Below are 15,378 nucleotides of genomic sequence, written 5' to 3' on the forward strand. Positions count from 1 at the left end.
GCCCACTAGCACATCTGATTCAATTTTAATCAGCTCATCAAGCATGCTTGATAACGATCGTGATCTTAAGTATCAGGTGTGTTGATAGGCGGAAACATCTACAACCTGCAGGACTCCGGAGCTCGAGAACCAGAATTGGTGAACCCGGGTTTAGGGGAAGAAAATCAAAGCCAATGTCAGTTGTCAATATGATATTTGGTAGGTATTGCTTTCATGAAAATACAAAAGAGTTGACGGCTCAGAAAATACAGAAAGTCTGCCATTTTGGTTTGAAGCGGCCATTTTAGGGTGAACATTTTGAAGGGGCCATGGTTAAAAAAAAAAAAACGACACTAACACCTGCACTCGTTATTTAATGACCAAAGGAAAATCAGTTTGTGAAAAAACAGTGATAAAGTTTTTTGCTTGTTTGTTTTTGGCATTGGGTGTAGTTAAAATTGATGTTTTAAAAGGGGCATGAACCCCAAAAAATGGTCTCAATAGCACACGGAACGATTTGCAACATGACATTTCTCTCACGTCTCACATCTCTCATGAGATGATACAAAAAGTGTCAAGAACTCACGATCGAAAAAAATATCTTTTTTTTGTCGGTTGGATCGGTTTGGCCAATTCCCCGCTTGCCCCCAATGCAAAAAAAAAAAAAAAAAAAGGCCGCTGAGTGCCTAATAAAGTCCACAGGAAGAATGGCAAGCAAGCAAAGTGGCTGCTGATGAAGTCGAGCTCATCTCTGCGGCGTCTCCATACCGAGCGGCATTAGAATGTAATTATGGCGCGGCGCTAACGAGATGCCGCCGCCGCCGCCGCCGCCGCCGCCGTCGCAGACAATGCCGAGCCCGCCGCCGCGCTCCCCGCTGTGCGCGAAGCCACCTGTGTCGAACAATCAGACATCTAATCTGGACCGTGAAAAAAAAAAAAAAAAAAAAAGGCTGCCTTTCACCTTCCGCGACGACGCCACATAGATAGCCTGTCAGTTCCACTCCAGACCTCATCAGCGTGGCGGCGGCCTCGCCGGGCATCAAGCGTATCTATCAGCCCGTATGCCGACAAACCGACTACAACGCTTTGCTTTTATCTGTCGAGCACTGCAACCATATAGCACCCCCCCCCCCACCAAACTACGCAAGAAGCGCTCATCCCCGGCGCCGGATGAGATATGTGACACGGGGCCGACGAGGCGGCCATGTTTCCTGTACGCCGAGGAGCATGGGGGTTAATGGGAAATGAAGGAGAAAGACCTTTTGTTCTTCCTTCTAAAAGGCGCGCTCGGATAAGACGTGTGACTTTTCTCTGACTTTCATTTTCCCCGTCACGGCGGCCATTTTAATTGCCACGCAACAATAGACTCAAGTCGAAAGGGGCGGAGGTAAAACGGAAAAAAACGCCTTTGAGGTTGGAAGTACCAGGTTGGGTTTGGTTAATGAATAGAGCACATTATGCATTTAAATGTGCGTTAATTAGCCATTTGGAGGGCTTCCCCAACACTCACTGGAATTTGTTTTAAATTCAGCCCCTGAGTCCAGTTTTACGAAGCAACATGAAAAGCATGTCTAGCATGAGTAGACTCGCAAAAAAAAAAGTTTGAACAACCAAGTCGGCCGTTTTAGGGTCAGTTTTGTCATGCAAAACGTTGCTCGATAGCTAAGGTGACCAATCCGAGACAGCTTATTGAGCTTCGGGTCCCGATAAACGAGTAAGCCAACTTGCTTTGTCCAACTAGGTCAGGGGTCTGCAAACTGCGGCTCTTTAGTTTCTCTCCTTTGGCTCCTTGTGGATCTCTAAAAAATATATATAAAATAATTAAAAAAAATAGTAAAAAATTATTTTTTTAACATATTTATTTACATTTTTTAAATATAATATTATTAGAATGAATTACGGATTACAATTAACTCTTTTACTGCCACATCAAAAAAACCAAAAAAAAAAACAAAAACAAAACACAGTGCCAACCGATTTTGCTGATTACGAGCATTCATCAGATTTCATTGTAATTGCATACACCGGCAGCCCATTGAAAAGAGACACAATGCTGCCATCTGCTGGCCATAGTTAGTTGCTGTTTTTCCACAACCCATTGACCAGGCAGCGATGCACTTTGACGTTGCACTTAACACTGATAAAACATAAAATAAAAAATAAAAATGTAGATGACGTCATTTAACGTTTATGGCGGCATACATCGTGATTTTACTAATCGTTATTAAACGTTTTTGGCATTCAAAGAGTTAAATATTCAAAAAATGTCCAAATTTGTAAGTTGTCAGAAAAAGAGACGAAAGGTAGATGAAATAAGTAGTAGAAATGATTTTTTTTACATATCATTCTTTCATTCATTGTTTATATTCATTTTAATAATATTATATTTTCAAAATTTTAATAATTTTTTTTAAATATAATATTATTAGAATGAATTAAGGATTTATATATATTTTTTATTGCGTAATTAAATATTCAAAAAAATGTCAGAGTCCAAATTTGTAAGTTGTCAGAAAAAGAGACGAAAGGTAGATGAAAATTAACACGCAACAAAAAAAAATAAAAATGTCTAAAAAGTGTCCATAAAACATCCAAAAAGATCCGAAAATGAGCAGAAAATTGCCCCAAAAAATGTTTCAATAAAAGGCAGAAAAGAAGATCCTTAAAAAATAACCATAAAATATCCCAAAACAAAGGAAGGCAGAAATTACCATAAAATGTCAACAAAATTGCCAAAATATATCAGAAAATTGATAGCAAAAAATGGCAGAAAATAATGTCAAAAAAATAGCCATAAGATGTCCAAAAAAGGAAGAACAGAGGCAAAAAAAAATGTTCATCACAATGCTCAAAGGTTTTGCATCTCCGGACGGATATTTTTGTTATTTATTTGGCCTAAAATGGCTCTTTTGTTACAGTAAAGGTTGCTGACCCCTGCACCAGGTCCTGGGCTCCAGTCAGCAAGACAACTGTTTGGCCCATGTGTATGTCAATCACGCGGTTGTCATAGCGATTTCGACGATAAACCAATTAAAAAGGTGCATGTTTTCAAAATTTTGCTCCTGAAGCCATTTTTCATTTTGGTAGACCCACAAAAAAAGTCTCAGAAAAAGGCAAACCAAGCCCCCCATTTCAGTTGGAAACAAGGCGGTTGTTTTTTTCCAAGGAGGCTCAAAGAAGGAAACGCGACACTTGGCGACGGCGTCCTCGCTCGACTCGTCCGGTGTCAAAGCTGCATAACGACGCTCTTGATCTCCTTCTGAAGGAGACCCCCTGCCGCTCGGGGGTCCGCGCGGCAGCAGACTGAGACACTGGTTGGGGGGCACTTGCCAGTCTCATACATGCATTAGAATTGTGTGATCACGCCAATGCGGCTCCTTTTGAATGCATGACCGCGAAGGAGAATATGAATCTATGAATATATTAGCATTGAGTGAGTCCGGGATTGCGTGGCCGGCTCGCGGCCCGCTGCAAGAACGTTAGCTTGTGGCAATTAGCATCCGTCAGCGCTGTTAGCGCCAAATGACAGCGTGACCCGGATGGAGGAGGGGGGAGATGCGCCACTCATACCAAAATATGCCGACACATATGCAGGTATTTGACAAACATTCTGATTCCAATCGGATTCTTGCTCAAATCCGATTTTTAGGGCTGAATAAAGCCAAATAAAGTGCATAACCCAACATCCGCCCATCCTCGCAAACATGTTTGGACGGCACCCGAAGCCTCGTCGTATTAATTTGATTTATTTTGTCCTCATTTCATAATTATTCGCCCCAGTTGTCTCCCAAATAGTCCCGTCCCGGTCCCGTCCCCTCGTGCTCATTATTTTTGATGCTGCGGCCACACATTAGGGTGCGTTCGTTCGTGACTCACCGACCGCCGACATCTCGGCCACGGCCGCCCGATAAGGACCCTCGATGAACTGCGGCGGATTGTCGTTGATGTCTTGCACTTTGATGATGAACTCGGACGGAGGCTCCAGCGGCTCGTCGGTGTCCGCGTTAATGACCTGGGCCGTTAGCGTGTACTCGGCCTTCTCCTCGCGGTCCAGCCTCTTCATGGCGTGGATGTCGCCCGTCAGCTCGTTGATGGCGAAGATGGTGCCGGCCCCCTCGCCGGCCAGCACGTACTTGATGCGCTTTCCACCTACGTCCAAGTCCGTGTGGAGCTGTAACAGAGAGGAAACATTGTTGCTTTACTGTTTGTTTTTTTTCACTGAACACTAACGTGTCTTTGATGTTATCAAAAATGCTGACATGAGGTTAATTGAGGGAATAAATTGTCTTTGATGTTGACAAACATGCTAATGTTCGGTTCACTGAATCTGGTTGTCGTAGTTAACCAAACACCAGGTCGGTATCAGACGCTAAATTTCTTTGATGTTTACAAGAACGCTTCGTTTTAAACACTAAAATTGTCATCAAATTAGCAATCGCTTTGAAGAAAAATGCATTAGCGCCACCCAGGACGATAAATTGTTCTTAATGTTTACAAAAATATGAAGACGCTTCATTAAATATTAAATTGTCTTTGATGTTGACAAAAAAAAATACATGCTAGGTTCATTGAAGACTCATAATTACCTCAAATGATTATTTAAAAGTAACAGTAACGCTAAAAACTTGCTTTGAAGTCTGAGAAGTGCTAACGTTGCAAGTTCTTTTGAAACTCTTTTCTATCATCAAATGCTAACGTTACTTTGATATTTTCTTAAGTGTTTACGAAAACATGAACAATAGGGTCACAGCGGAAAGTCTTTGATGTTTGACAAAAAATGTCCGCGTTATGTGTGTCGAAGATTTTAGAAAGTCGTCAAATGCTAACAAAATGTTTTTCGAACTCTTGTCGATGTTCATGAAAATGTGAGCGTTTACGGAGGAGGTTGCTTATCTTTGATATTTGCAAAAACAAGTTACAAACGTTAGTTCTACTACATACTCAAACACACGTCTTTGATGTTGACAAAAATGATAATGCGAGCTTCTTAGCTAGCTCGCGCAAACAAGCTGGCAATCTTGCTCGGTAGCAAGCTAGCTAACTAGCGCTTCATTCATCAAAAGGGTTCGTCAAGTTCAAGGGAGACTATATTGTGGGATGTTGACAACATGCTAATGATAGGTCCGTTAAATGATTTAATTTTGGTTACAAAAGTGCCAACAACGACGCACAAAAGACAATCAACCCGAAGTGAACATGCGGCTAGTTAGTTCACCTCAGCATATCTTAAAAAGACCAACTAAGTTTGTAGAAGAGGCGACCGTGACATACTCGCCGTGCGAAAATGAGGTCTGACGAGGCTCATAAGTTGTACCGGCCCCTTGTTACGTATCACACAAGCAACAAAACAACACACACTGTGGTGCTTTACCGCTGGGGGAAAAAAACAACAACAACAAAATGTCGCCCAACAGACCTTCAAACATTGCATTAAAAATTCACGAGCGCACACACACTGACCGCCGCTATACAAATAACAAGACCCAAAATGGCCACACCAAACTGCACGCTGCTCATTATTTTTGGGGGTAATTATCCCCTCATCGCTGTGCTAAAGCCGCATTACCCCAATGACAGAGTCCGGTTCACACGAGCGCAAGCAGAACTAATGAGTCTGACAATGCAGAACTGGATTTGGACAAATAAATAGGCAAAATAAACTTTAAAAGGACAACAACAACAACAAAAAGGCAAAGCTTCTCAATTGTCTGGGCTGTTTAGTGCTGAAGTTTCACTGAAGATTCTGGTCCACTTAAGATTCTGACTTGTGTTTGATTTTTACAAAAACACTGACACAGACCGTAACGTTCATAAAAAGATTTTTAAAAAAAATAGGTCTTCAAAGACTATCTTGTTAACATTAGCTTCACCATGACAGACTTGAAATTATTTGTAGTTGTTCACAAAAATGCTAACATCGGCTCCATTTGAAATGAATTGAAGTCACACGGAAATATAATTAAATAAAGTTAAATTTTTAATTTACATAAACATTTTAAAGGCTACATTGTCTTTGAGCTTTACAAAAAACATCCACTTGGTGCTTGGGAGGCTAAAGTGCCTCTGGTGGTTGCAAAACACTTATCACACTCTAGATTGCCTCTGACATTTACAAAAGCATGTACGCCAGGTTGAGTCAAGACTAAACTGTCTCCAGACTCCAAACACTGTAGCTTTGTGGAGGATGAGGTCTACTCAAGACTGAAAATTGACTTGGTATGTTTACAGAAATGCTAACCTTGGATTTATTAAAGACTAAATTGATTTGGTTATTTATTAAAACAGTAGCATAAGTTTCACTGAAGACTCGAGTTGATGTTTGAAACATGCTAAGCTAACATTCGGTTCGTTGAAGACTATGCTAACGTTTTTGAAACAGAGCTACTTCTTGGGTACTAGTTCTTTGGAAAGGGCTAGTTTGGTACACACAACAGAAATGACAATGACCTTTTATTATACGTTAGAATTAATAAGTAATCTTACAGAAGACATGCTAATGATTTCTTATAACTGCCAACAATGATTTAACAAAGTAAAAAGCAAATAAACATACAAGAATTCATGTCTGTAAATCATTGCAAGTTTTTACATTTTCAAACGAGCACTTCTACTTCATCATTCATCGGAAATCAAAAGTAGCTCAAATTCTTTTGATCCCCAAAAGAATGAGCAACGTTCAAAGAGAAGCAGGAGAAGAGAGAGAGAGAAATTCCAGAGAGGACTTTTTTTTTTTTTTTAAGTCCGCCAATGTTCCACGTCGTTTGTTGGTAATAGAGCCGCGTTGGCCACAGTTAGCGCAACGTAGCAACGGTTTACATTTCTGCCTCTGAGCTTCTCAAAGTTGTTACTGTTTTTTTTTTCCCCGCCCACCAGGAAACTGTCTTCAAAGGTTAACATTAGCTTCACATTAGCTTAACATTAGCTTCGTGTAAGGATCATGGCTAGTAGGCTGTAAATGTTAATAAATAATCAAAGGCGAACAGGCCCCTATTTGCTGTCAATGATGTTTACTAAATTGCCACCGTTTTATTCATGTGTATATTGCATTGATTGAAAACTAAATCGCTCTCAGTGCTTAAGAAAAATGCTAACATTGGGTGATTTGAAGATTTAATCGTCTTGGATATTGACCCCCAAAAAAAAAAAAAAGTTAACTTCAGGTTTACTGAAGACCATGAATAGGCTTAATAAACTGTCCTCAGTACTTATAAGAGTGAAAACGTTAGGTTCTTTGAAGATTAAATTGCGTGTAATGATTATAAAAAAAAACAAAAACAAAAAAAAACCTTGTAGCTGTAGTAGTCATATATTTTTATTCATTCGCAGTCATATACTGTGGTGGTGACAGAAAAGACACAAGCAGAATCAACAAAAGCTTATTTAAGTCTGCCAAGACAATACATTGAATATAATTGAAAACTAAATTGCTTTTGATGTTTCTCAGAACACAAATATTAGGACTCTTAAAAACAAAATTCTCCGAGATGTTTACAACATTCATTTAAGTCTAAAATGTCTTTGCTGTTGACAAAAACGTGCATGTTGGAGCTCAGTGATGACAAAATTGTCTTTTGATGACACAAAATCACTAGCATGAGGTTCATCAAAGACTAAATTGTCTTTCTTAAAAAAAAAATGTGATAAGTTACTTGAAACTAACTTTTTTTTTTATGTTGATGAAACCACTGACGTATGATTGAGTCAACTGTATTTCATGCCAGTTTTGTTGAAGGCTATATTATATGCAACCAGCATATTTGTGGAAGACAATTGCTCGCAACATTTGTAACAACATCCAAATGAAGCCAAATATTGTTCAGCACTGGATCAATGCAAGAGTACTGACCTGCCGGTATCCTACATAGCGCGTAGGCTTAAATCCATATCTTTGAACCACGACGCATTGAGTCCAATGGCGCAGCAAACAACACAAACTCACAAGCGCGCGCGAAAAACATCAACATTCAGCAGCTTTAATTGAATTTCCTGCCACGGCATTTTCAACGTCAGCCCTTCCGCGAGAGTCGGTCATGCTACACGTCCCTTACAAAAAAAACAAAGTGACCTCTAATGCCAGCCCAAAGAAATCCGCTTTGCCTCGGAGGCGACTTTTTTTGTTTTTTGTTTCCCCCAGACACTGACAAAGCAACATTCACTTCAATTGTCAAACCTTGCACTTTTTGTTTGCCTAATTGCGCCATCATTCCGCATGAACGATGCGACTCATTAGCGGAAAAACGCCTCGCCACATCCCACATGCTGAGAAACTCTTTAAACAGACGCAAATTAATGACAGCCTGTCATTTGATTTTTTAACTATTTTTTTTCCGCCCCCTCTCTGTGTTGATAGCCAACGAGCTGGCCAATTGAATATTTTAGCGCACTTTAATGTTTACATATTTGTTTTATTTGATGTTTACAAAAATATGGGCAAGGTTCATTATTAAAGACACACACGTTAGTTTCATTAAAGAATACATGTCCATGTTTATGAAAACCAGACTACAGCCAAACTACGGCCAATTTGCGGCCCGCCGTCCATTTTTCAGTGGCCCGCGACATTTGCTAAATATGGCATTTGACTCAGTTCAAATAAAATAAACAAAACAAAAATGTTTGGAGATGGTCAAAGTAAGAAGGGAGGGTAATGAAAAAACTAAAATTCAAAAAACAATATTGTTACCGAAATAAAATAAAAACGAAAAATAACTGAAACTACATTTTATGTTTACAAAAGTAACTATAATTATAGCAAACATGTCCTTCGTTTTAGTCTTTGGTAATTAATTTAATGCATGAGCCTTTGGGGATGATTTTTAAATGTGATCTTTAGTAGATTTATTTTGATATAAACCGGAATAATGACGTTTGAAAGTATGTCACACAGAAGTGATGTCATCTATAGCAGCAGCCAATAGAAAAGCACCTTCAGATGACAAGGTGCTTTTTTAAATATTGCGCACAAGTAATACACATTTTTTTAAACTAATACTAATACTGAAACTAACAAATTAAACGAAAACTAAGCATTTTTTTTAAAGAACTAAACTAATAAAAACGAACAGAACCACCCTGAAAACTAATAAAAACTAACTAAAATGAAAAATTCCCAAACTATAATAACCCTACTGCCATATTACAAATAAATTGGTTTATATACTGTAGCATTTTTCTAAATATGCAAAAACACAAATAAATTATTTGTACAATTATTAGGACTAAACACAATTTCTCTTCATAACATGATGTGGCCCTTGCGTCCTTCTGATTTTCTGTACGTGGCCCTCAAACGAAAAAGCTGCCTTAACGGGTATGCTCGGTTCTTTATAGAATAACTTGTCTCTGATGCTTACAAATGTGCACGGATACATTAAGTAGTTGACTTAATAAAGACTGCTACACGAGGTCCTTGCAGAATTTAAATATTTGATGTTTATGAATGCGACATTGTGTTCATTGAAGAAAATTTTCATTGTCAAAAGATGCACGTTTTTTGTTTTGTTTTTTAGAGTAAGTTGTCTTTGAGGCTGACAAAAAGACACACGCTGGGCTCACGGAAGACTAAATAAAACTCTTATTTCCATCTATTTCCTTCCACCCACGCAGGGGCGGGCGCACTCTCCCGATCAAGAGCGCATGCTAACTGCTTCTCCTGTCAAGCGCAGGAGGGAGGACGACAGAAAAATATGTGTCAGTCCCAGTTAGCAGATGAGCTTTTTACTGCAATCACTTGTACAATCACGCCGTCCTTAATGAGGAAGTGTTCTGCAGATTTTTTTATTTATTTTTTTCATTTTCAGCAACCAGCACCCACCCATTTGCCCTGCTTCCTCACGTTTAAGTAGTAGAAGCCCTCAGAAGGAGCTAACGATGTCAGGGCAAACGCGAGCTAGGGACGTGTGCTCCTCCCACGTATGTAGCAATGGCGCCGAACCAGGAACGCGAGGGGCGGAGACGCTGTCGCGCGCCGCGGCGGGATGTCAGCAGACGTCGGCGCCATGCACAGGCGCAGGCAGCCCGACATCCGACGTCTCTCGGGAGAGCGGGGAATGTGTCTGGCGCTAAAAAGTTTGTCAATTTTTCTTAGTCTTGTATTGCCAGGAGTGACACATTAAGTATGCATGTTTAACATTCATCCTCAATGCTAGCCGGCTAGTTTGAGTCATTAACTGCTTAGCATCCAGCTGAGTTCTGTGGGTGTAAAAATTTGGTGGCCACTTCCTCATTTTGGGGCACTAAAACCTTTCACTGTTTGACATTGTGTAAATATAATATATAATAATATAATATATAAAAATTAAAAAAGTATTTGACACTACGTTGGGAGTCTTTTCCTATTGCAATCGTGTTCTTGTGCATTCATGTCATCTCTGTAGAGTGCAACTGCATAAAGTTTTATTATTTGAGTTCGACGGAATCAAAATGTATTATTAACTAGGGGATGCAACGATATCCAACATCGTGATACAATATTATCACAGTATGAAGGCCACAATACGATAATTATCACGATATTGTGGGGAGGTTGGTGAAAAAATATATATTGTAAAAAAATAAATAAATAATTAAATAAAAATATTGTGCTTATACAGCAATGAAAATTATTATAAAAATATTATAAATATATACATAAAAATATAATATATGTATTGAGGCACTTACTTTACATATTAACACAGTTCACAAGCATATTACGTTCCTTTTCACCTGACGATTAGCATGGATTTTAAACGTATAAGGGTCAAAACATGCCTTGTGAAAATTAAACTGAACTAAAAACTAGCCACCAGAGGGTGCTAGAACTGCACAAATCCAAATCAACCTGACTTTTTTTGTTTAACAAATGTGCTGCTTTTAACTCTTTTACTGCCAGACGTTATAACAAGAAAAACTTTGATATGACAGAGGCTTTGATCATTGACGAAAAGAGATACAATGCTTCCATCTGCTGGCCATAGTTTAAAGTGTTTTAGATTCCACAACCCATTGACCAGGCAGCGCTGCACTTAGACGTTGCACTGAGAGAAAAAAAAAAAAAAAAAATTTTACTTTTACGGCAATATACGTCGTGATTTTACTGATCGTTATTAACCGTTTTTGGCGGTCAAAGATTTAATATCGTGACATGACGGCGATGATATATTGTGGCAGATTGAATACCGCGATATCACGATATTGCCGGTATCGTTACATCCCTATTATTAACGTTAAATCATAATCTTAAAACTTGTCTACCAAACAATATAGTAAACCGACATTTATGGTAAAGATATCACAATACTGTAAAGTGTCATCGGCAGAATCACTCAGTCATGAAAACATGGCGGAATAATAAAACCATGACATTTTATGTGAAGGAGCCAAACATTTACGCACATACTAGTACAATATTGACTCTCGTAAATGTGTTTTCTTGACTTGATGCCACTTTTTTTTCTACACTAAAACACTACACTGGAGGTAAAAGAGGACATTTTGCCAAACACAAATGGTCTAAACGTTCTGCCTCAGGCTGCGAAAAGGTGTCGATGAAATGGCTCAAGGCGATGTTCCACCACCATTTCAAAAGTCCACATTTTAAGTGAAAGTTCATTTACATATAGTTGTGTTATATTTATTATCATAGAGCGTTCCTGTATTCTTACTTTGCATTTTAGCATATGGCTAAAAGAACAATAAACCATTAAAAACCTATCAAATGAATGTAAACCACAGACGTTGCTTCAATTTCATCCAGGAAAAAAACAAACCTGACATCACAAACCTCGATGGTCTTAGAAGGAAATGTCCTAATATGGTCACGTTCTCCCACGACAATACACAGGCAATCAAATATTACAGAGAAATATGATCGTCCGCGCATGACAATATCCCAGGAAGGGAAAGTTGCATTGCAAGGCAATTGTGGTCACATCTTCATGAGGAAATTTCCCACGAGGCAATGTTCCTTCGCGTAAATCAATAACGTATTTACCTAACAATTGAATACCCCCTCAAGAAAATGTTCTAACAAGGAAATGACATCAAAAATGAATGCTGTCAATAGAAAAAAAAATTAAAAAAAATCGTCCGAACAATTGAACATCCAAACAAGCACATTTTGCTACAAGGATACAGTACAGCACATCCTCAATGGAAAATTTCCGAGTACAGTCAAACCTCGGTTTTCGAACGCTTCTTTTCTCAACCAAATCGGTTTTCAACCAGAAAATTCTAGAATTTTATGTCTCAGAACTCGTCCAAAAATTCGGCTCTCAACCAAACTGAAATAAGCCGAGCGTACCTGAACGCGACTCACTCGGGAGCCGAGCTAACTCGAATGCTTTCTCCGTAGCACATTCGTGTTCAAAGTTTGTTTGGAGCAGACCTGTTCGTTGTTATTTACGCAAATCTTTTTTTTTTTTTTTTAGTTTTGCATCGTGTATTAGCCCCTAATCATGGGTCCAAAGAAAGCAAGTGCAAGTGGTAAAGCTGGTGAAGAAAAGAGGAAAGTAGTGCGCAGAACTATTGAATTTAAAAAAGAAATGTTTGCATTTTGGGTTTTTTTTTCATCATTTTAGATAGGATATTTATGGTAAACAGTATACAGTGCAGTTTATGGTGTAAAAAAAAACAAAACTTGGTAAAAGTTTTTTTTTAGACTTGGAACGGATTAAAATTATTTACTTTAATTATAATGGGAAAAATTGTTTTGGATTTCGAACAAATTGCTTTTAGAACAGCCTTCTGGAATGGATTATGTTCGAAAACCGAGGTTTGACTGTAATTGAAAACTACCTTATGAAATGTGCTCTCAAGGACTCAAACGAAATGCCCTTAACAATGGATTGTCACAACAATTTCCGAAACACAAAGTGTCCTCACAATTGAAGGTTTTCCAGGAACTGCTCCACCAAGGAAATCTCCTCAAAAGGATTCATACAAAATGTACAACAGATGACTCAAATCAAATGAGTCGCAAACAATCATGAATTCCCTTGTCTGTAAAGCTTTTTTTGTTGACATCAAACGATGTGTTCCCGCTCCAATTAAGGATGTAAAAGCAAAAGCGGGGGCGTTCTCCTAATCGTTCACAAGCCCTCCAGCACATTAGCGCCCGAGTGACGACAACGACGGCCGTGCGATGTCTCGCTGCGATGCCGCTAAAATGTCACTCCAAAGTGACAAACACGATGTTGCTTGTTAACAACGAGGTCGTGACCAGATGGGCTGTTGGGGGTGGAATGTCACGTTCAGCATTAACTATGCAGGAGTTTGCATGTTGTTATGTAAATGTATAGAAACCCCAAGGCTGTATTATGGTTTATGTAATGGTATCGTGAATGCCAGATGTTGATCTCTGTTGGTTCCATTTCTTATTTTAAACTTGTTTTATGATAGAAAATACAGCGATTCACAGGGAATATTGGCATTTAATCGAAATGTAATCGAGATTTCATGTTTGGCTTCTAATAATTGAAGAAAAATGAGTTTACTGTGAAACTAATGCACAAAGAGAAAGACATACTAACTTCGCTAGTGCTAATGCTAGCAGTCAATATAAAATTCCACTAACATGCTAACAGAGAATTAGCATCACGTTCCGGGAGTGATCGAGCTTCAAATTTTCACACATTGATTTCATGTTTGGCTTTTCATAACTGAAGAAAAATGAGTGCTGTGAAACTAACGCACGAAGAGATAAGTGTATATTGAAATGAAAGACGTACTTTGTTTTATAAACATCACTAGCGCTAATGCTAGCAGTCAATATAAAATTCCACTGACAAGCTAACAGAGAATTAGCATCGCGTTCCGGCAGTGTTAAAGCTTCAAATTTTCACACATTGATTTCATGTTTGGCTTCTCGTAATTGAAGAAAAATTAGTACTGTGAAACTAACACACGAAATACAAGACATACTTTGTTTTATAAACATTGCTAGCGCTAATGCTAGCAGTCAATATAAAATTCCACTGACAAGCTAACAGAGAATTAGCATCGCGTTCTGGGAGTGATAGAGCTTCAATTTTTCACATTGATTTCATGTTTGGCTTCTCATAACTGAAGAAAAATTAGTGCTGTGAAACTAATGCAGAAAATACAACACATACTTTGTTTTAAAAACATCGCTAGCGCTAATGCTAGCAGTCAACATAAACAACAACACTGACAAGCTAATAGAGAATTAGCATCACGTTCCGAGAGTGCTGGAGCTCCAAATTTTCACACACAAACACTGAAGGAATATATACCTGACAACTAATAAAACAATATTGGCATGTATTCTTCCTAATTTGTAAAGATTGAGTTATATTAATCAAGCTCAATCAAACTTTTTTTCTTTCACTTTTCTTATCGTCTGAGGAACACTGCGTATTTGTGCTCAAGTATTGTTTTTAATTGCTGTTTTAAACATTTATCCACTTATTTTGTGATTGTTATTTTTTAGTTGAAACTTAAGGTTTTGATGAAAAATCAATGAATAATCATGTTTGTTAATCGTAATTTCATTATCGACCAAAAGGCGAGAAGTGAAAATGGCCCTCGCAACTCTCCAAGATGATTAATTTGTCCATAACTGTATTACGGTCCCATTTATTGACATTATTTTATTTAACAGTGCATGGTGCCTTGTACGAGTGACCTGATTTTCACGTCTTTCAATGTTTTGCTTTGACTGATGAGCGCAAACTTGAGATGGAAGTACCACATGGTGACTCAACTCACTTCACAGCGCAAAACCAAAAGATCAAATTACAGGTGAGCAGCTGCAGCTAATTCATCCACACAAAAAAAAAATAGCAGTAAAATTAGTGCCACCATTTTCATTTCTTCTGCAAGCCCCTCAAGGCCGCCGTAGCCTAAATAGTTCCTTCGACTCCCTGGAAATTAATCGTAGTTTTTCCTTTCCCGTTTGTTGAATCTGGACTCTGTTAATTACACCTCCATGAATAATCTGTAAGTGTAAATATTGCAATAACATTTGGAATCCGCTGAGCAGATGGCGCAATGCATGATAAATGATCGGCGTTGCTATTTTTGGCAGCAGAGCCCCCCCCCCCCGAACCGCCAACCAACCAACTACCCCAAGTCTTGTGTCATGGCAATTCTTTTTTTGTAATAAATCGGGTGAAATACATGAATCACAACAGAGTGTATTAGTTGGCAAATATTATTTGAGAATTTGAATGTTTTATTTAAAAACAGGCGCAACATTTGAATGGTGGATTTGAAAATTTTGGGCCATTTTTTGAAAGCCACATTTATAAGAATGAACATTTTGACACTTTTATCGAATTTTAGATCTATTGATTAAGTGCGACCGTGGGTCATTATGGGCTTAATAATCTGCATTTTTTTTTTTTACAGTTTCACTGTACATCAAAACGTTTGAAATATTGTACTGCAGACACACTG

General features: G+C 38.5%; 1 protein-coding gene across 2 annotated transcripts in view; it reads right to left on the reverse strand.

Moving 5' to 3' along the window:
• The window catches only part of cdh8 (cadherin 8), a 143,062-nt gene that overhangs the window by 78,096 nt on the left and 49,588 nt on the right, over window positions 1-15,378 (reverse strand). For both annotated transcript variants that reach the window (XM_077520158.1, XM_077520157.1), the window contains exon 3: window positions 3,856-4,150. In XM_077520158.1, coding sequence (XP_077376284.1) covers window positions 3,856-4,150 — 295 coding nt within the window. The remainder of the gene's footprint in view (window positions 1-3,855; window positions 4,151-15,378) is intronic.

Source organism: Festucalex cinctus, chromosome 4, assembly GCF_051991245.1.
Source record: "Festucalex cinctus isolate MCC-2025b chromosome 4, RoL_Fcin_1.0, whole genome shotgun sequence".
Lineage (NCBI taxonomy): Eukaryota > Metazoa > Chordata > Actinopteri > Syngnathiformes > Syngnathidae > Festucalex > Festucalex cinctus.